This window comes from Castor canadensis, chromosome 8 (assembly GCF_047511655.1).
Source record: "Castor canadensis chromosome 8, mCasCan1.hap1v2, whole genome shotgun sequence".
NCBI classification, from domain to species: domain Eukaryota; kingdom Metazoa; phylum Chordata; class Mammalia; order Rodentia; family Castoridae; genus Castor; species Castor canadensis.
Genome location: NC_133393.1, coordinates 126,634,036 through 126,657,103, shown reverse-complemented (window position 1 = coordinate 126,657,103; position 23,068 = coordinate 126,634,036). Strand labels below are relative to the sequence as shown.

The 23,068-nt window shown below is 42.2% G+C and overlaps 1 protein-coding gene and 1 pseudogene across 1 annotated transcript; both read left to right on the top strand.

The window, feature by feature from the left end:
• Positions 1-8,123: 8,123 nt before the first annotated feature.
• Positions 8,124-9,240, top strand: LOC109685480 (core histone macro-H2A.1-like). Its single transcript, XM_074084085.1, is given in 2 exon segments — positions 8,124-8,312; positions 8,315-9,240. Coding segments are annotated over 2 exon segments (1,080 nt in total). The 5' UTR covers positions 8,124-8,158.
• A 13,205-nt stretch (positions 9,241-22,445) lies between these two features.
• On the top strand, positions 22,446-22,672 carry LOC109685481 (small ribosomal subunit protein eS21 pseudogene; annotated as a pseudogene).
• Positions 22,673-23,068: the final 396 nt, after the last annotated feature.

The following is a 23,068-nucleotide window of genomic DNA, read 5'->3' as shown; positions in this document are numbered from 1 at the left end:
CACCAAAATCATCCTATTCTGTCTATTGTTAATGACAGGGCCATATCTCTGACTATTCCCGACTGATTTACATAAAAACAACATTCTTCATTTAAGAAAAGACAAAGCCATCCCTTTTCGGCAGTGAGTAAATCCAACCCTCTCTGGTTTTGGATTTTGGAGGACCACTGATGCTAGGGAGTCCAGATGGTCCTGCATAGTCATTACAGACTTAGCCACTTGCTCTATGTCATTTGTTAGCTCTGTGGATAATTGATTATTGTAGGCAGCTGATGAGGCAATTCTTCCTATGCCTGTTCCTATCCCAGCCATTATCCCCAGTCTGATCAATAAAGGTATGAACTGGATAGCTCTCTTTGACCATGCACGACCAACTAAAGGCACAGGAGGGCCTTATTATTGGGCACTATGTTTATCTAGGGGGTGAGGAATGCTAGTGTACAAACACCCTTCCAGTTAGCTGGCAAGCACTGATAGGCAAGGGTCCCACAGACAAAGAAGATGCTCGGGCTGCTGCACCATAGCCTGTCAACTGTACATCTGATAGTGGTAGCTGTACAGTTTTGGACTTGAGCACACTGGTCAGCAGCCAGTTCCCCAACCGGACAGTATCCTTTTGAATTGTAGATACAACTAGGGATTTTCTGGAATAGCTGTATATTTCTTACTTTGGGTTTTGTACTGGTAGAGTTGAGAGGAGCTTCATGCCCACTCTGGTTGAGGAGGCTTACCTCAGTTGCTACATATTGGAGAGGACCTGAGGACATGCAGAGCCAGCAATCACCCGCCAATGGTGGGTTCATAAGATTAAGGAGGCAGTGGCTTGCATTTAACAAGTTATAGAGTTGAGGTTCCAAGTTAAGGTTCCCTGTCTCAGAAGGAAGCCTCAACAGGGGCCGTGGTGGTGGCAGATCAATGTCTTCTATAGGCTCATGTCCGCCTAAGTAATCACCTTTGGGTGCCCTTCTAGATCCGTGACTCTCCCCTTAGTAAACTGATATGGGGGTGGGGTGGAGGGGTAAAGTGCCCAGACATAATGAGGTTTATTTCCTCCCCCTATCATTTCATCGTTCCAAGCCTTTAAGAGGTCCCTGTCTTTCTGCTAGCAAGCTGTCTGTTCTATAGTACCTTTGTTCTTGCAGGACCCAGTTAGACCTGTCAGCTTTCCTTTATAGTAAATTGTCCCTCCCCTGATGCATTCAGAAATTGATATGCTGCACATGGGTGACAGATATTGATAGAAGGTGAAGGCATATCGCAGTTTTCCCTGGAAGGAAAGTGGCCTTATGCAGGTTGAGCAGTCACCCTGACCTCACAATTGAACAACCTCAAAATGAAGCAGAGTTAGAAGGAAATAACACATCAGAGACCTCTTGCTTGAGACTGGGATCTGGGCTACAGATAACACCAAACAGCAGTAAGGCTTCCAACTATGAGGAGATAACAGGAGGCCAGCAGTAATCTGTGGCCTACATTTCAATCCTGGAGAGCAGTGACAGCCAGTCCTAGTGCAAATAGTATTGCAACAATGCTAATCAGCAGGATAAGGTATGGGTGACAGAAAAGGGGATACATTTGCATCCGGTGGATGAATCCTCAGGCTTCCACCATGTGTTGACCAATCAGCTTCCAACCTGCTTGGAGCAGGGCTGGAGATCTCTCAGGCGATGGTGATGGCCACTATGACATCCTCTAGAACCTTAATCTGAGGGGGCTAGTTGAATCATGGACAGCCTACCAGTCATTAGGGTCTACGGGAGTGGCAGCCTTCTTTATCTGGGAGTGATGAATCCAAGGAGTAATTCCTGCAACTTTAACAGCTGTGAGAGTTGTTAATATTACTAGATGGGGACACGTACAACTGGGTTTGAGTGGTTCCTTTTTCCAATTCTTCACCCATACCTTATCCTTGGGTTGATAGGGATGGGCCCAGTTACCCATGGGGATTGGGGCTCTTTCTAAGACTTCCTGGAAAATGTGGTGTAGGGTTTTTCCTAAGGTCTGGAGATGTCAGGACATGTCTAGATTTCCAATTTGCCCGAGGTCCCCTCTGAGTCTGTTTATTATGGGAGGGGGTCTGCCATAGAGAATCTTAAAGGGTGAGTAGCCAGTGGGTCAGCATGCCCTAAGCAGGGCTAAAGGTAGCATGTCTATCCAGGGAGATTGTGTCTCTTGGCAGAGTTTAGCTAAGGTAATTTTAAGGGTTCGATTCATGTGTTCTACTTTCCCTGAACTCTGAGGCCTGTATGCTGTATGGAGTTTCCATTTAATTTTTAAAATTTTGGCCAGGCTCTGGACTATTTCTGCTGTGAAGGCTGGCCTATTATCTGATCCAATAGAAAGGGGAAGCCCATATCTGGGGATAATTTCTCTTAAGAGAGCTTTACTACCTCTTGTGCTTTTTCTGTGTGTGTGATAACCCTCAACCCACCCTGAGTAAGTCAGACAAGAACCAAGAGGTACCGGTATCCTTGACAGGGCTTGACCTCTGTGAAGTCCACTTCCAGGTCCTCAAAAGGCATGGTGTTGTAGTTTGTACCCCAGGGCTTGGCTTAGGCCCTTGACTCACATTGTTTCATGCACATGTGATGTACCTAGCACTCACTTGGGTGCACAGGGTGGGTAGCTTGGGAATGAAATAGTATCTGTCCAGTAGTTTTTCGAGAGCTGTTTTCCCTAAGTGTGTTAGTTTGTGTTGCTGTTTTATGAGAGCGGCTGCTACAGCAATGGGGACAAAGAGTCTCCGGTCAGGCAACTTCCACCAGCCTCCCTTTTCTTTTATTCCTCTTTCATCTTTTGCCCATTGTTCATCCTCCTTGGTATAATTTGGAGTGGGAGGCAGCTCCAGAGCTAGCAGAAGTTTGGCAGTTTGCTCCAGCAGTTCAGGGGAGCTCAGTTCTTCGGCTTCCCTTCTTGTCCTCTAATCCACCAGGCGGTGGTTTCCTCTACTAACACAGTCCGTGCCCCTTTGGTGGCCTCTGCAGTGTATGACAGCCACTCAAGATGGTTCCTAGACTGCTTCCAGCAGTTGGAGAATTTCTTCTTTGTTTTTAATCTCTTTTCCCCCTGCTGTCAGCAATCCTCTTTCTTTGTATATTGCTCCATGCACGTGCAGGGTGGCAAAGGCATATTTAGAATCTGTACAGATGTTTACCTGCTTTCCCTTTGCATATCGCAATGCCAGGACCAACGCCCAAAGTTCAGCTCATTGTGCAGACCACACAGCCTGTACGATGTCGTTAGCAGTGGTGACTGCGAATCTGGGTTTTCACCATCCATTCTGGATGAAGCTGCTTCGGTCTGTGAACAGTTTGAGCTCTGGATCTGAGAGGGGAACATCCATCAGGTCTGGCTTGCTAGAATACACTTCGTGCATCACTTCTTTGCAATTGTGATCTGGAAGCCCTTCCTCTGTTGGCAGGAAGGTGACAGAGTTTAAAGTTCGTACAGTTTCAAGTATGACTTGAGGATTTTCACATAGTAGTCCTTGGTATGGGCCATTCTGGAGCTCTTCAGCCATTTATGACCCTGCGCATTCATTAGAGCTACGACTGCATGAGAAACTTTGACATTAATGTCCTGTCCCAGGGTGAGCTTGTCAGCCTCCCTGATTAGGGTTACTGTAGCCACCAGGGCCCAGAGACATGGAGGCCACCATGAGGCCACTGGGTCCAAGCACTTTGATAGGTAAGCCACTGGCCACTGCCATGTACTCACCATATGGGTGAGGACCCCCAGAGCTGTGTGATTTTTCTCACAAACGAAGAGATTGAAAGGTCATTTTACATCTGGCAACCCTAATGCAGGGGCACTAACAGTCTTTTTATTTCCAAAGCTTTTTCTTGGTCAGGTCCCCAGTTTAGAGGGTCCTTTCCAGAGCCTGCTGTCACCTCCTACAGTGGTTTGGCCGGGTTTAAATATCTGGGTATCCAGATGCAACAGAATCCTGCTGTTCCCAAGAATTCTTGGACCTCCCTTTTGGTTTTTGGCTGTAGGATGGAGCAGATGTCCTGTTTCCTCTGTGGACCCAGGGCGTGTTGTCCTTCTGAGATGACGAATCCAAGATATTGGACCTCTTGCTGGCAAACTTGGGCCTGTTACCAAGAAACTGTGTAGCCTGCCTCAGAGAGTCAGGCTAGCAATGCATTTGTCCCCTCCCAGCATTTCTCCCGGTGGTGGCTTGCCAGAAGCAGATCATCCATGTATTGGAGCAAAGTACAGTTTGGATTTTCTTCCAGAAAAGCTGACAAATCTGCCACTAGGGCTTCCCCTGAACAAGGTAGGTGAGCTTTTGAATCCCTGAGTAAGTCTTGTCCAGGCCATTTGTGCTTTTCTTCCAGTATGGCGGTCTTCCCATTCAAAGTCAAGAAGAGGCTGGCTAACCAGGGCCAGGCAGAGGCAGAAAAAAAGCATCCTTTAGTCCAGGTAGGTGTACCAGCTTGCTTGTGGTGGTAGAAGGCTCAGGTGAGTGTAGGGGTTAGGAACTACTGGGTGCAGCATGATAACAGCATTGTTGACTGCCTGCAGGTCGTGGACAGGCTGGTAATCATTTCCTCCTGCCTTCTTGACAGGTAACAGTGGAGTGTTCCATGGTGATTATCATTCAATCAATATCCCTATATCCTTCAGCCACTGTAGGTAGGCCTGAATTCCCAGGTATGCTTCCTATGGCACTAAATATTGCCTCTGTCTAACAGGGAGAGCCCCAGGTTTGACATCTACCATTATGGGTACATGGTTGTGAGCCAGGCTTGGAGGCCTTTTTTCAGCCCAGTCATCAGGAAACTCCTCCAGCAGGCAGATGGGCTTCATCATGTCTCCCTTTTCCTGGTTACAGAGTTGCCATTCATCTTCTGTAGGCATAGTCACTGCCATGATGAGGGCATTTGGTCCTTTCACTGGAAGGCTTGGAGACCCTTCCTGGGTGAAAGTGATTTCGGCTCCAAGTTTTGTTAGTAAGTCCCTCCCCAGAAGAGGAATTGGGCATTCTGGTAAGTACAGAAATTCATGAGTCACCTTGTGCCCTCCTAGTTGGTATGTTCAGGGTCAGCAGAACTGTCAGGCAGTTTGGGTGCTGGTAACTCCGACTATTGTGGCCCTGTTCTCAGTGAGCAAGGCCATAGGTTTAGTGGCCATGAAATGCTTGGCCCCCCACTTTCCTTTTGACCATGGGCTCTTGTGGCTGTAGTAGTAAGGAGCCCGGTCTTCCCTAGTCTGACTCAATTCCTGCTAGGCCAATGAGGTCTTCAGCCCCGGGTTTGGGTGGCCATCCTGTCTTCTTTCTTGGAGCAATTTTGTTAGGTTCTGATGCTGGTCCCTTGTGGCTGGGGCATTCATTCTTCCAGTGGCCAATCTCTTAGCAATAGGCACATTGGTCTCATTGGAGTGGGGCTCTTCCACTGGGTCTCCTCTTCTGTGGCAGAACTGACTTCTTGGTCAGGGCCAGCTTCCCCAGTGCTGTAGCCAATAAGGACAACTTGGCTTTCATTATTTTATTGGCTTATCATTTTTCCTCATGTTCCCAGTTTACAAAGATTTTACTTGGCACTTCTAACAGCTGGGTGGCATTCATTCCAGCAAAGCCTTCAAGTTTCTGAAGTTTCCAGTGAATGTCAGCATATGACTGGGCCACAAATGCTATATTTACCATTCACTAGTTTTCTGGTGCTTCTGGATTGAAGGGGTGTACACCCAGAAGGCCTCACAGTCTCTCATAAAAATCAGTTGGTGTTTCCTCTGGTTTCTGGATTACTGCCACAGTTCGGGACATGTTGGTAGGTTTCTTAGCTCCAGCCCTGAGCCCGTGTAGGAGGTCTGTGCGATATTGCATGAGGACTCCTCATCCTTCTGCTGTTCTAAAGTCCCAGGTAGGCTGAACATCAGGGGCCACCTTTCTTGCCCAAGCTTCTGTATCTAGGGTGCTGAGGCCTGCCCTTGGAGCCAGCTGAGAGTTTCCATCATAATTCACTGTCACTCTTCTGTGTTGAAAAATGTCAGGAGAATTTGTTGGCAGTCATCTCAAGTGGGTTGATGGGTCTGAAATATGGATTCTAGGAGGTTGACCATGGCCTGGGGTTTTTCTGAATATGGTGGTATGTGCGTCCTCCAATTTAAGGGTTTGGCTGGTAATAGAGGATAGATCATCTGAGCTGGACTGCTGTGCCATCAGCACCAGTCTGCTGGGGCCCTTGTATCTTGTGGAGAGGCATCTGCAGAGCCCAAGCCTGAGGGGCTGGTGCCTGGAATGAGTGAAGATGGTGGCTCAGGGGCTGTGGACTTGTACTCCAAGCCCTGGATGGGTGTGTGATGTATCTGGGGCTGGGAGGCTGTTGATGGGGCTGAGGGGGACTCACTAAAGGTGGCAGACTGTCTGGGAGAGGTGGCACTGGCTGCTCTGATGGTTGGGGAGGAATGGGTTGTATGGTGGGGGCACAGGTGGTTCTTCTGGATCCCCTTGCAGAACAGGCTTGGTTGGCTTCTGATCTTCATTACCTGGGCCATGAAAACTCTGCTCTGTCCCTTTTTGTTGGCCCAGAATCAGACCCAAGGGGGCATGATCTGAGCTACCTGAAGCCAGGAATTGATATAGGGGAACTGGTCAGTGTGTCCAGGGGTTCCTCTTAGGATCTGATAAATGGCCTGACAGTGGGAAAATCTAGGCTACATTCAAGGGGACAGTTGACTCCCAAAGTGGGCCACTCCAACTCACACAGTGTGCACAGTCTTCCAGGAAACACTTTGATCCCATAATCTCCTGAGAATCCCTTCTTAAAATGTTTAAGCATACACTGTAGGACTGTAGGTTTTTAGGCACTTCCACCATGGCAGTTAGAGGCATCCTCTATATCCACAAACTGTATTATCCTCTGCATTGGTGGCACAAAGACAAACAAGGGTGGGTGCCCCTTCAAGAGAAAAGACCAATCCGATTTCTGCCTTGGCTGCATCCTGAAGGAACTTGGGTGCCTCTTAGCATCAATGGTGAGGTCAGCCTTGTGACTCTAGATCAGGTTTCCCCAATGCTGCCCTAAGCCATATGAGAATCACCACAGAACCACAGGACAGACCCACTCAGACTCCATAGCTTTTCATCCATGGAGCCACAAACTTGAGTCTGAAGCAAGGACAAATCACGCCTCTCATTTACACAGACATTCACACTGAAGTCATTACAGTTTTCCTTCCTCCCTTTTGGAGAAATCCCTGTCCTGGAGAACTCATCTCAGAGGTTACCAAGAGTTAATTGGACGCCCCTTCCATGCAGTGAGATGGGACCTGACTGAGGGCTGACTTTCCCCAAGGGGCTTACCAAGTCTGGAAGAAATTGCCAGGCAAATTGGTCCACTTCTCCTTGGAGTCCAGTTGGGCCAAGACTACTCAGAGGGTTGGAACTCCAGAGCAAAGGAGGACCCAGAATACCATCGGGTGGCATGCGACCTTGTTCGATTTGGAGTTCCTGCCTACTCCAGTGCAGTCCAGCCACTGGCTGGTGACTAAAGTGTCCAAAACAGTTGGTATCTCTCTGGGGCCTCCAGAAATGTTGAGGAAATATTGTCAGATGAGAAACCAAGTGACACTAGGAATAGGAGAACTCAGATTTTATTTTACATCCATGGTCCCAAATGAACTCACACTCAAAATTCTGTGCTCCCAACAGTGAATTCACAGGATTCTTAAAGGGCAGTGCAGGGCATCAGGTTATAAGGAATGTGTTAGTTGTTAATAGGTGGCCAGTGCTGGGTTAGAGACCTGCGGTTGTTTAGATAGGAGCAGCAGAGGAGGTCTGCTTTGGAAAGTTTGTTTACAGAAGGAGACAAAGGAAGGCAGGAATGGGCAGTTATCTCTACATGGGGCCTTTTGGTCTTGTCTCATTTTATGGCTTAACTAGCAAATTCTCATGTCCTATGGACTGCTTCGAGAGAATCTTCCTGTTCATTACAAAATACTTAGGAATCAAATTGACTAATCTAAAGATAATGACAGGCCAGGTGGAGGGGGCGAGCGCAGGGCCTGCAGGCGGGAAGCGAGAAGGCAGGAGGGCCATTGGGCTAGCAGGAGCGCGGAAAGAAAAGGCGCGAACTGCCGAGAAGGCTCAGACCGGGCACCTTGCTGCTGCTGCAGCCGCTGTGCTTACTGACACGCTTCCAGGGCCACCGGCATGTCGAGCCGTGGTGGGAAGAAGAAATCCACCAAGACCTCCCGGTCAGCTAAGGCAGGAGTCATCTTTCCTGTGGGACGGATGCTACGGTACATCAAGAAAGGCCATCCCAAGTACAGGATTGGAGTAGGGGCACCGGTGTACATGGCTGCTGTCTGGAATACCTGACAGCGGAGATACTGGAGCTGGCTGGCAACGCAGCAAGAGACAACAACAAGGGACGGGTCACACCTGGGCACATCCTGCTGGCTGTGGCCAATGATGAAGAGCTCAATCAGCTGCTGAAAGGAGTCACCATAGCCAGTGGGGGTGTGTTACCAAACATCCACCCTGAGTTGCTAGCAAAGAAGCGAGGGTCCAAAGGAAAGTTGGAAGCCATCATCACACCACCCCCAGCCAAAAAGGCCAAGTCTCCATCTCAGAAGAAGCCTGTGTCTAAGAAAGCAGGAGGAAAGAAAGGGGCCCGGAAATCCAAGAAACAGGGAGAAGTCAGCAAGGCAGCAAGTGCAGACAGCATGACCGAAGGCACACCCGCTGATGGCTTCACAGTCCTCTCCACCAAGAGCCTCTTCCTCGGCCAGAAGCTGAAACTTATTCACAGTGAAATCAGTAATTTAGCCGGCTTTGAGGTGGAGACCATAATCAATCCTACCAATGCTGACATTGACCTTAAAGATGACCTAAGGAACATGCTGGAAAAGAAGGGTGGCAAGGATTTTGTGGAAGCTGTTCTGGAACTCCGGAAAAAGAACGGGCCCTTGGAAGTAGCTGGAGCTGCAGTCAGTGCAGGCCATGGTCTGCCTGCCACGTTTGTGATCCACTGTAATAGCCCAGTCTGGGGTGCAGACAAGTGTGAAGAACTTCTGGAAAACACGGTGAAAAACTGCCTGGCTCTGGCCGATGATAAGAAGCTGAAATCCATTGCGTTTCCATCCATTGGCAGTGGCAGGAACGGGTTCCAGAAGCAGACAGCGGCACAGATGATTCTGAAGGCCATCTCCAGTTACTTCGTGTCCACCATGTCCTCCTCCATCAAAACCGTGTACTTCGTGCTTTTCAACAGTGAGAGTACAGACATGTAGGAAATGGCCTAGCTGGATGCCAACTAGGCCACGGTGCTCCAGAGCCAGCCCACACCGTGTCCCTGCCTCCAGCTCGAAAGAAAAAACACCCTCGCTCTTACTGCAAGGCAGGGCCCTTTGATTTTCAAGTTTGTTCATCTAGGGAAAATAAGGTTTTGGTTTCCAGTTTAATTGTTTTTGACCTTCTAAAATGTTTTTACGTTAGCATGGATAGTTGGCATTACTGTTGTTAAGCACTGTGTTCCAGACCGTGTCTGACTTGGTATAACCTAGGAGATTTTATAGTTTTAATGAAATCCTGATTGACACAGAGCAGTGGGGAGAACAGTCCCTTTAACATGTCACAGAAGCCAGGAAGTCCTGTTTGTAACTGTGTTGTGGTGCTTTATTGTATACCCAGTGGCGTTCTTTTTACTATAATTTTTTTTCTCAGAAGAAAAATCATGAATTTGCAGCAGACCTAATTTTTGTTCACTTTTTGTCTTAATGATGGATTTGAAAATGAAAAATTTTAAAGGCAGAACAGAAAAAAAATAAAGATAATGACAAAGAAATGGTTTAAGAGTACAATCTGAATTAATGTGATTGTTTTGTGTACCATTGTGTGTTTTCTGTACATGTCTTTGTCTCCTTCCAACTGTGGCCACTTAATTTTTACTTTTTTCAGCTCATTATGCTCACTTATATTCTTTGGTATGCTTAGGTCATAACATATGTGTGTCTGTGCATGTGAGTGTGGATGTGTTTAGGATGGGTCCTAAACTACTTTTATAAAGCTAATGTGTACAACAGTCTCAAAAGTTGTCCAGAGTTCTAACCCCAACTATTCTCTGCTTTAGGACTAAAGCAAATATATGGATAATAATCTCAATCTGTTTCACTCTATTATGAAAGTATTAATTCTTTTATAATGAGGTTTATTAACCAATGTGTTCTTATAGATTACTATTATAAAAAAGATGGTTTAATTTAATTTTCTCTGTAAGTCTTTAAGGTATAAGATTACTAAGAGTTTTATTTACCTAGTGTTATCTAAATTTGGGTTTTTACAAAGGTTATTTCAAGATACAAATTAAGATTTTAAAGCTTATAGGCTTATAATTTAAAACTTTGCCTAAAAGTTTCTTAAGATCAAAATGTAAAGTACTAATGTGTATTTAAAAATGGGTTGCTGTTTTATCAAAATAACTATCAAGATCTTTTGTTGCTATAGCCTGATACAAAATTTTACCAAAACCAAACAAAAGCTCACCCTCCAGATGGAATGATAAGACCTTAAGCTTTTAAGAGTCTACAAAAAAGGTAATTAATCCCCAAATACTAAAACACACACATCATTAACTACCAATGACTGAACCTGTTATTTTTGGGCTCCAGAGACAACATGCAGTTCAACAATAACCCTGCTGTGTGTCCCAAGCCATGCTGTTAGTTAACATCAGTCTAGGATATAATTTCTTAACATCCAAGTCATGGCTTTCAGTCATTGGGTCTCCTAATTTTATGCTTACCCCCTTATCTCTGGTCCTGTATCTAATCATTTGAGATATGCATCTTAATTGGTTTATTATTTAAAATATAGATGTTCCTCCATTTTTCTTAGTTTACAGGCTGACTGAAACCTCATGACTTGATATGAAAACTAATCATGAGTGATGGGTTTGTATCAGACAAGCTTACCTTGATGTTATTTAGATTTTTTTTTTAGGAGACTGATTTATTAACCAGAATATTAATTTTTTTTATAATAAACTTGTTATTTTTTTGTTTTTTTTTCTTTTATTCATATATGCATACAATGTTTGGGTCATTTCTCCCCCCTCCCCCCTGCCCCCTCCCTTATGTTATTTAGATTTGATAGCTAATTTTGTACTGGTTACAATAGTTCATATTAAGATGTTTTCCTTTTAACATTCAACAGATTGTCTTCCTACATATTCTTAGCTTTTCATTTTACATGTTGTTTTGGTATCAGCCTCTATGCCCAGTGCATAATAGTCCTGATGTTTTAATAATTGGGTCATCATTCAGGATCAGCATCCCATCTAGGAACCCTCATGCAAGGGTGGAAGAGATGAGCCCTTAGGATAACAGATGACTGAAAAGATGTCACTTGGTTCAGTGACATCTGACGGAAACAGGTCAGAGGGACCTATATTGAGGCCTTCAAGATACAAAGGTATACTCCACAACTGAAAGTTCTCATTTTTCTCTCTCCAAAAGGGCAACTTTCCTCCTTTCCTTTTTTCCTCTCTGATTCTCCACCAGATAGCATAGGGAATTCGATTAAGGAGCCCTCATGTAGGGGAAGAGGGGGAATGGATTTTTCCCTTCCCTTCCCTCTCTCTCTTTCCACTAACCAGCATAGGGAAAGCCAACATATTCACTTAGTTATAGCCTTATGTACTGGGAGATGCTTTGATCCTACTAACCAAAAATAAAATGATTAGTTCTCCGTGTAGCCCATTTGAAATTATTTGCTATTCTTTACATCCTGCCAAACCCCTAAGGTATTTTTCTGATAACATTAAAAAAAAACGAAACTAAGTTTAAATGAAGTAAAAATTCTTTTAAATCGTTCTAACACTGTTAGTGCCTCATAGCTAAATGTTGCAAAATCATTTACAAAGTTTAAAATGTACATGTAAATAGCTATCGTTCTTTTTTCTAAGGTGCATTCTATCTAATAAGATGTTTCAAGGACGATCCAAGATGGCAACTAGGGTGTGGAGGCAGACAGCATGAGCTGTGTGACTCCAAAACCTTGCTGAGACACTGGAGCCACACTTGCCAGGAATAAAGTACCAATGAGAATCAAAACTTTGATACCCTGGACCCCTAGCCCGTAGAAAGCTTCTCCACACCACGCTACACTGAGAAAACTCATGGGTTGCTTCTGATGCTGCCACCACCAGCTCCAGACCTGCCTGCGAGACATTTGACAGACTAAACTGGTGAGCAGCACCCGTCACAGAGAATTTCCTCCCAGCCACTCCAGGTATAAACCAGCACAGTCCCCTGTGCAGACTGACACCCCTCCCCCCAAAAAACTGAACAACATACAGCAAACTGTAATCCAGCACACAGCAGAAGGGGAGTGATGCTGAAAGTGCACCAGAGAAAGGGGGAGGGGCAAGAAACTAATCTCAGCAGAACTATCAGTAAACAAATGCTGGAAAGACAGGAAAGCTGACATTGGGCAGATGATAAGCCACTCCCTGAAGCAGGGCAGGTAGTGGATCACAAAACTCATCTTCTGAGCCAGTGAGCAGCACCCAAAGCCAAACTGCCCGCAAAATTAAAACACAAACAGCAAACTATCATAACCCACTGATAGTGGGGGGAGGGGTTGACAGAACACTGACTCGGCCCCACAGAAAGGGTGCAGGACAAAGAAATAAGACCCCAGCAAGGAAATCCCAGTAAACAAGTGCAGTGAAAAGCCACCTCCAAAGCAGGACAACTAGTGGATTACAGTGCTGATCTCCTGAACTTGAGGACAGCATGCAAACTTAAACTGCTACACCTCACTGAGGAAGGAGTTGACCAAGCAACTGCATATGAAAGACAGAAGAACAAAACACTACTCACAAGCCAATCACCTGGCGAGACCAGGACAGAGCTTATGCTTATATGCCAACATCAGGACTGGATGCTGGAGGAGGAAATGCAGAACTTAAACTAAAACTGAAATTCTATTGTACCTGAACCTGGAGTTTTGTTTGTTTGTTTGGTTTTTGGTTTTTGTTTGTTTGTTGATTTCTCCACATTGATTTCTTTGGGTTTTGTTGTTGTTGTTAGTTTTGTTATTGTGGGTTTTCTATTTTTATTTTTATTCCTATTATCTTTTTTTTTCTTTCTATACTATCAACTTTACCATCATCATCCTCTCATCCCTACTCTCACTCCCTTCACTCTCCATCCTTCTCCTGTGCTAAAACTCATTCTGCCCCACTCACCCACTCTCTTCCCCCAGCCCTTACCTTCTCCTCCCATTCTCTCCCAACCTGTCACCAGACTACTCCTCCCTCCTTCACACTCATCACTCACTGACCAAACTACTATACCAACTTTACGAACCCCAAACCTTTGCAATCCCTAACACAAACACCCTCTTCTATGACAACACAAATATACACAAACACACATGAGAACCACAAAAAGATCAGCTCCCACACTGCTTTCCTCACTCACCAACCCCACTTCCCATATTCCCCTTTAGTGTGACCCTATCCAACTCCTCAAATTTCTATAGCTAGCATTACAAACGTTAAAGTCCCCCCCTCCCCGCAACTCCCACTGCTTATAGATATTACCACCAAGGGGTCTTCAATATAACACATAAACTACTGGTCAGGTATATAAACCTGTGAATTAATTAATACTAAATTACACCCAGACCAGCGACAGAAATAACACACCAACTTAGCTAAAAACTGAAGGCAGCCACAAAACAAAAATTAAATCAAGGGAAAGAAAACAGGTGACTGAAACCACCAACTAGCCTATTAAGAATGTAGTTGTACAGTACCAAGTGGAGCAATGGGAAGAAGAAAAAGGGATGGAAACTATTCTTTCCTCAAAATAATTTAATACAGGATTCAGAAGGAAATGAAGAAAACATATACACAGGTCCAGACTCCGACAAAACAAAGATAAATGACATCAAGGAACCCAACAATGTCCATAAAAACATGATCAAAGAATTTCCTGGAAGTAATCCCTGAGAATTTCATGGAGATGTTACTAGACATGGTTAACAAAAACATATAAGAGGCACTCAAGAAACAGCAAGGTACCAAAAATAAAGACTACAAGAAGACACAAAAACAAATAAATGAACTCATAGGAGTACTAAATAAACATCAAAGTGAAAGAGAGAACATGATAAATAGAGAAATAAATGAATTAAAGATGAAAATAGATAATATTAAAGAGGAAGTGACCCATGATATGGAAAACCTCAAAAAAAAAAAAAAAAAAAGAATAAAACAGAAACACAAAACACAATGTAAGGCCACTCCAGCAGACTAGAACAAGCAGAAGACAGAATCTCAGAACTTGAAAATAAAGTGGAAATTAAAAGAAAAACTGAAGAACTATTAGTCAAACAACTCAAGACCTGTGAAAGGAATATGCAAGAACTCACGGACTCCATCAAAAGAACAAACCTGAGAATCATGGGCATTGAAGAAGGAGAAGAGGTGCAAACAAAAGGGATTCATAATATATTCAATAAAATAATAATAGAAAATTTCCAAAATTTAGAGAAAGTTATGCCCATTGAGGGACAGGAAATCTCCAGGACACCAAACAGACTTGACCATAATAGAACTTCCCAATGATATATTATCATTAAAACAATAAGCACAGAGAATAGAGAAAGACTATTGAAGGCTGTAAGAAGAAAAACAAATAACATACAAAGGTAAACCCAAAATCAAGCATATTTCTCAACAGAAACCTAAAAAACATGAAGGCATGGCATGAGGTATTCTGGGCACTGAACGAAAATAACTGCAACTCTACGAAACTCTACCCAGCAAAACTATCATTCAAAATATATGGAGCAATATAAATCTTCCATGAAGAGCAGAAATTAAAATAACATATGACCACCAAACCACCACTACTAAACATTCTCCAAGGAATTCTGCTCAGAAAATGAAAGCAAACAAAACCACGAGAGGACAGGCAGTATCAAACCACAGGAGAAGAAAAGACAAGGAATCAGAGAGTAACACTGATTCAGCTGCACACAATCAAATCCTTAAACAACAAAAACAACTAAATGATAGGAATCACCACATACCTATCAATATTAACACTGAATGTCAATGGACTCAACTCCCCCATCAAAAGACATCATTTGGCAAACTGGATTAAAAAGGAAGATCCAACAATCTGATGGTTACAGGAGACCCATCTCATCAACGAACAAGCACTGGCTTAGGGTGAAAGGATGGAAGATGATTTACCAAGTCAATGGCCTCCAAAAACAGGCAGGAGTAGCAATACTTATCTCGGACAAATTAGACTTCAAACTTACATTGATCAAATGAGATAAGGAAGGACACTCCATACCAATAAAAGATGAAATACACCAAAAGGAAAAAACAATTACCAACCTATATGCACCAAATGTCAGTGCACCCAATTTCATCAAACATACTCTAAAGGACTCTAACACAGTGGCAGTGGGAGATTTTAATATCCCCCTATCATGAACAGATAGGTCATCCAAACAAAAAATCAGTGAAGAAACTCTAGAACTAAATCACACCATAGATCAAATGGACCTAGCTGATGTCTACACAATACTTCATTCAACATCCACACAATATACATTCTCCTCAGTAGCCCATGGAACTAGCTCCAAAATTGATTATATCTTAGGGCACAAAGCAAGCCTCAGCAAATAAAAGAAAACAGAAATAATCCCATGCATTCTATCTGGTCACAATGTGTTAAAACCAGAACTCAACAACAAAAACAACAGCAGAAAACATGCAAACGACTGGAAGCTGAACAACACATTACTCAATGATCAATGGGTCATGATGAAATAAGAGAGGAAATTAAAAGGTTCCTGGAAGTTAATGAAAATGAAAACACAACATACCAGAACCTATGGGACACAGCAAATGCAGTCCTAAGAGGAAAGTTTATAGCCATGAGTGCCTATATTAAAAGGACAGAAAGATCTCAAATTAATGACCTAATGCTACATCTCAAACTCCTAGAAAAACAAGAACAAGCAAAACCCAAAACAAGCAGGAGAGAAATAATAAAAATTAGGGCTGAGATTAGTGAAATAGAGATGACAACAACAACAAAAATATACAAAGAATCAATGAAACAAAAAGCTGGTTCTTTGAAAAATTAAACAAGATTGACAGACTCTTGGCAAATATGACTAAAATGAGGAGAGAAAAAACCCAAATCAGTAAAATCAGAAATGCAAAATGGTAGATAAAAATAAATACCAAGGAAATCCAGGGAATCATCAGAGACTACTTTGAGAACCTATATTCTAGTAAGTTGGAAAATCTTGAAGAAGTGGACAAATTTCTATATACTTATGACCATCCAAAATTGAACCAAGAGGATATTAACCACCTAAATATACCCATAACATGAAAAGAAATTGAAGCAGCAGTAAAGAGCCTCCAAAAAAGAAAAATCCAGGACCTGATGGATTCTCTGCTGAATTCTACTAGTCCTGTAAAGAAGAACTAATACCAGCTCTCCTTAAACTTTTCCAAGAAATAGAAAGAGAAGGAATACTGCCTAACTCATTCTATGAAGCCAGTATTACACTCATCCCAAAACCAGACAAAGACACATCCAAAAAGAACTATAGACCAATCTCCTTAATGAACATTGATGCAAAAATCCTCAATAAAATAATGGCAAAATGAATCCAACAACATATCAGAAAGATTATTCACCATGACCAAGTCAGCTTCATCCCAGGGATGCAGGGGTGCTTCAACATATGCAAATCTACAAATAAATGTAATACAGCACATCAATAGAAGCAAAGACAAAAACCACTTCATCATCTTAATAGATACAGAAAAAGCCTTTGATAAGATCCAACACCACTTCATGATAAAAGCTCTAAGAAAACTAGGAATAGAAGGAAAATACCACAACATTATAAAGACTATATATGACAAGCCTTATAGCCAACATCATACTTAATGGAGAAAAACTGAAACCATTTCCCCAAAAATCAGGAATGAGATGAGGGTACCCACTCTCCCCACTCCTATTCAACATAGTCCTGGAATTCCTAGACAGAGCATAAAGGAAGAAAAAGAAATAAAAGGAATACAAATAGGTAGAGAAATTGTCAAAGTACCCCTATTTACAGATGACATGATCCTATACCTCAAAGACCCAAAAAACTCTACCCAAAAATTCATAGACATCATAAACAGCTTCAGCAAAGTGGTAGGATACAAAATCAACTTACAAAAATCATTAGCTTTTCTTTACACCAACAATGAACAAATTGAGAAAGGATATATGGAAATAATTCCATTTACAATAGCCTCAAAGAAAAAATCAAATACTTAGGAGTAAACTTAACAAAGCATGTGAATGACCTCTACAAGGAGAACTACAAACCTATGAAGAAAGACACTGAGGAAGACTACAGAAGGTGGAAAGATCTTCCGTGCTCATGGACTGATAGAATCAACATAGTAAAAATGGCTATACTGCCAAAAGCAATATACTTGTTCAACAAAATTCCCATCAATATCCCAATAACATTCATCACAGAGATTGAAAAATCTACCCTAAAGTTCATTTGGAAACATAAGAGACTGAGAACAGCCCAGCAAAAAGAGCAATGCTGGAGGTATCACAACACCAACTTCAAACTATATTACAAAGCAATAGCAATAAAAACAGCATGGTACTGCCACAAAAACAGATACGAAGACCAGTGGAATAGAATAGAGGACCCAAATATGAATCCACACAGCTATGCCCACCCTATTTTTGACAAAGGCGCCAAAAACATATGATGGAAAATAGCCTCTTCAACAAATTTTGCTGGGAAAAGTGGTTATCCGCCTGCAGAAAAATGAAACTAGACCCATGTTTATCACCCTGTACTAGTATCAACTCAAAATGGATCAAGGACCTTAATATCAACCTGAAACTGAAGCTAATACAGAAAAAGAGCAGGAAATACTTTGGAAGCAATAGGTATAAGCAAGGACTTTCCTCAGTAGAACCACAGCAGCTCAGCAAGAGAAAGGATGGGCAAATGGGACTACCTGAAATTAAAAAGCTTCTGCACAACAAAAGAAATGGTCTCTAAATTGAAGAAACCAACCAAAGAATGGGAGAAAATATTTGCCAGCTGTACATCAGATAAAGGACAGATAACCATAATATACAGGGAGCTCATAAAACTCAATTCCCCCAAAATCAAAGAACCAATAAATAAATAAACAGAACTTTCTCAGAAGAAGAAATTCAAGTGGCTTAAAAATAAGAAAAAATGCTCACCATCCCTGGCCATAAAGGACATGCAAATCAAAATCACACTAAGATTCCACCTCACTCCTGTAAAAATAACTACCATCAAAAACACCACCACCAACAAATGTTGGCGAGGATGTGGAGAAAAAGGAACTCTCATACACTGCTGGTGGGAATGTAAGCTAGTACAGCCAGTATGGAAAACAATATGGAGGCTCCTTAAAAACTTAAAATAGATCTGCCATATGATCCAGCAATCCCACTCCTAGGGATATAGCCAAAGGAATGAGACTCAGGTTACTCCATAGGCACCTCCACACCCATGTTTATTGCAGCACTATTCACAATAGCCAAGTTATGGAAATAGCCAAGATGCCCCACTACTGACAAATGGATTAAGAAAATATGGTATTTATACACAATGGAATTTTACTCAGCCATGAAGAAGAATGAAATCTTACCATTTGCAAGTAAATGGATGGAACTGGAGAACATAATCTTAAGCAAAGTTAGTCAGGCTCAGAAAGCCAAAAATCATATGTTCTCCTCAAAGGCGGACTTTAGATCTAAAACAAATGCAGTAATATTATTTGACATGGGTCACATGCCAAGGGGAGGATACATATAGGATGAATAGGGAAAGTTATGTTTTTTTAATTGTCAGTTCTGTACTGACAGTACAGCAACCACTAACTTGTAATTTAACCATGATTATTTTAAGTTTTGTCATTACAATTCTGATCCTTCAAAAACATTTACAGGCAAGTCCATGAGAAAAACGATTCTGACATGTGTTTATCTGTCAACCAGGACAGACATTCTTAAGTATTGGGGTTATTTTGCATTTTCCTTGTAAAAATGCAAGTATTTACCTGCTAATACTGTTCAGCAATTTAAAAGGTGTCAGTACATCCCCCATGGAACAGACAATTAGATTTAATTAGGCCCAGCCTAAGAGCCATTTTTTAAAAATAAATCTGTTGCTTAATTTGGCCAAAAAGGTCCCATTGGCACTGACTTCTGATCTGTTTGATGTGTTGCTTCCCCTCTTCCTTGGGACAAAATCTGACTTTCTAAACTTTCTGGGAGAAGCCACTCCCACTCTGATGGACAAAACTGCCAAACTGGCAGAATCTTCAGAGAGAACTGTTCAGAGAAACAGTGTGAGCAGACACAACCTCAGGGAGGTCAGCATGCCCCAAATTAGAGGAAGAAGTGGTATTCAGCCACGTGAGACAGTTCAAAAGGACTACACAAACAAGGGCACTTCTCCAGATCCTGATGGACTCAATCATGACAGACCTCTAAAAGTAACCAAAACTGAGAGATTTTAAAACAGGGCTCTTACACATGTGCTTTAATATTTAAGCCTTCTAGGCTTCTGGAAAAAGGCAAATTGATGCCTTTGGCCAAGGCCTTGTATTTAAACAAAGGCAACACAACGTTCAATGGTATCTAACTTCTGTCTGGGACACTGTGAGTCTTCTTTATGTTCAGAACTGACTCATTGATGTTTACCTTCTAATTAGACTGACACCTGCACCCTGGTATACCTGACTCCTAACGTTGTCAGCCCTTAACTGCCCACTATAGTGACAGTCCAATATAGAGGGCCGTCGAAGAGTTAAAAATAGCTACAGATATAAACATGCATAGGCAAAGTAACCATAAGACTGTCTGTCACTTTTCATAATGAAAAGTTAGGGTCTCTATCTTATGCTCCTAACATTGTTACTATTCAGGTCATGACTTCTAAGTCAGATTTATCTCTTCTAGAGTGAAAGTCCTTAGGACCCAAATCATGAGGCAACAAGGCTATATCGATCTCTACAAATGAATAAGATCTCCATGAGGAACCTTAATTGTAATGGACAATAGTTCAGACACTTTGTGTCTAAATGAGTCCCAAGGGAAAGAAATAGGCGAGACAATTTCTCCTTGTAAGTAGGGTCTGCTGCCTCTCAACAGCTCAAAGCAGATACTGAAGATGGACCACCCCCCTTCAGCAACCCCTAAAAATGAATTTTTTGAAATATTCTCTCAGGGGAAATTTGAGGCAGGCTAAAGTAGGGGAAGTTCAGGACTCATAGAAAAAATATACATCTCAGATTAACCATGCTTTGTCTCAGGAACCACCCTCACCTGGCTGGGAACCACCTATGCCCCTCTCTAATCAGTAATTATTGGGTGGGCCTCTCCTTGTTCTCCCCTTCCCATAGGTTTTTAAAGAAACTGAACAGCAGAAATATGCTCTCTCCGTATTCCATCTGGGCCTCACCATGCTTCCCTTTGTATTTCTGTTCACTAACTTTTAATAAACTCCCTTTACACCTATGTAACCTGCCATTGATTCTTCCTGGTGGGATACAAAGAATTTGGAAGTCTTCTGATCACAAACTTCACCAGCACCATTAACAGTACCTATCTGTAATCCCAGCTACTCAGGAGGCATTAGTAGGAGGATTAAGGTCCGAAGCTAGCTCCAGGAAAAACATGAGACCCTATCCAAAAGTAACTAAATAAAAAAAGTGCTGAGAACATGGATGAAGTTTTACAGCACCCAGCAAGTGAGATCCTGAGTTCAAACTTGAGTACCACCAAAAAAAAAAAAAAAAAAAGCTTCATACTGCAGTGTATCTTTACAGAAGATCAATATTTGTAACTTAGTTTATCTGTTTCTATAATGAAGACAGTGCCAAGATGTGCTAATAGATTTACAAACAATAAAATATGAAAAGGTGCTAGTGAAAAAAAGAGATGAGAGACATTTAGCTTCTCCTGAGAAGGCATTTTCTGTGTTTATTGTCAGTGAAAGCAGACAATAAATCCATTATCTACAAAACGATTGGAGGGGGCAAGGATTGAAGAGAGAAAAAAAATTTATGTAAACAACTGACACAGAATTGTTTCTTAGCAATTTTATATTAAATCTCATTCAATCTATTGAATTATTTGCCTGTTACTAAAGTTCTGGGATATTAAGGCTCAATTTCTCCGCATATGAACTCCATTGTGTGACTTTTTCCTAAAGATGACTAAGACATGTGATAACAGTTAATTACACCTCAGCAAAATGTTTGCACAGTATTACATGTGAGGCTCCCTCCCCAAGTTCCTACCATAAGTTTGGTTGGAAAAGTCATAAACACCAAACATACCTCTCACCATAATATCTGCTTCTTAGAATCTATTCCACTGCAAGTCTATCTCCCTTAGTCCCTTTTCCTTTGGTCCTATTCTGGCTCCCAGTTGAGGACTCACAAATTGCTTTACAACCCTATTGGGAGGTTGTGGTACTGGGGTTTGAAATCAGGGCCTTCACCTTGAGCCACTCCTCCAGCCCTATTTTGGTAAAGGTGTTTTCAAGATAGGGTCTTGCAAACTACTTGCCCGGGCTGGCTTTGAACTGCAATCCTCCTGATCTGACTCTGAGTAGCTAGGATTACAGGTGTGAGTCACCAGCATCCAGCTATTTTTGAGATAAAAGAAACTCTCAGCTGGGCACCAGTGTTTCATGCCTATAATCTTAGCTCCTTGGGAGGCTGAGATAGGGAGAATTGAGGTTTTTGGCCAGCCTGGGAAAATAATTCCCAACAGTCTATCTTCAAAATAATAGTGCAAAATGGACTGGAGATATGGCTCAAGTGAGAGAGCACCTGCTTTGCAAGCATGAAACCCTGAGTTCAAACCCCAATCCTACCCATAAAAGGAAAATACTCTGAAAAAAATATTGCTGAGGAACAAATGAGACTGGCTCTCTTTTAAGGTCTGGAGGTTGAACAATTCCTGAAAATGACCTTAAGACAGATGCTTTGATATGAGGGAAGTGGCTGCTTCAATGGAAACAAGGATGAACCCAGACTCAGAAGACTGAATAAGAAGAAAAACCAAACAGTGATGGGATAATCTCCATAGACATGTTGCTTGGGCATATCTGCCTAAATGTTCCACCAGAGAATCCAGAATGGAAGCTTGGAAGGATTGCAGTGGTTAAAGCAGTATGTATTTACAGTTATTCTGAAGATGATTATATACTAGTAGGTATATTTTTAAGCCTTAGTGTGTATTTAGAGATTTTGAAGATATTGTTACATTATTTTTAAGAAGTCCTAAGGAACACAACTCTTCAAGCTTCATTTAAAGACAATAATATACCTTTCTGTGTTTGCACTGGTTTTGGAGGCAGCAGATGCTGCTTTATCATGCAGAAGGATGCGGATGAGTTCCTGGACCTCTCTGTGTCATGGAAAAGCTCTGCCAGCAATTGCATCATTGGTGCCAAGGACCACGCATCCATCTAGGTAAATGGAGCTGCGGGCGACAAAGTCACACCTACTCTATCTGAGGGTCTATTCGCAGGATGGGTGAGTCAAATGACTCAATTCTATGATTGGCCAGGGCTGATAGCATCATCTCAAAGAACTTCTGATCAGAGAAAATTGTGGGTGTGGAATATTTATCATAAATAAACAATGAGTAGTCACACAGACTACACACACAAAAAAGACAATTATGTAATCCAATCAATGCAAAGGAATTGCTAACATTAAAATGTCTAAATTGGCTAGGGGAACAGAGTCCTCATATTGATTCAGAATCTAGATTAAAAAAATTTTTAGTAGATGCTGAGGAAACTGAGAATCCTAAAATTCTTCTAGACTTAAAGTTCATATGTCTTTTTTCCTATTTCAGAGTTACTAGCCACTCCTGTTCAATTCTTTAAGATCTATTTCAAGTACTTCCTCCTTGGGGAAGCTGTCTTTGTCTTCTTTGCAAACACACCTTCTCCAAAGTCCTCATTGTTCTTCAGATGAGCTCTCAGAAC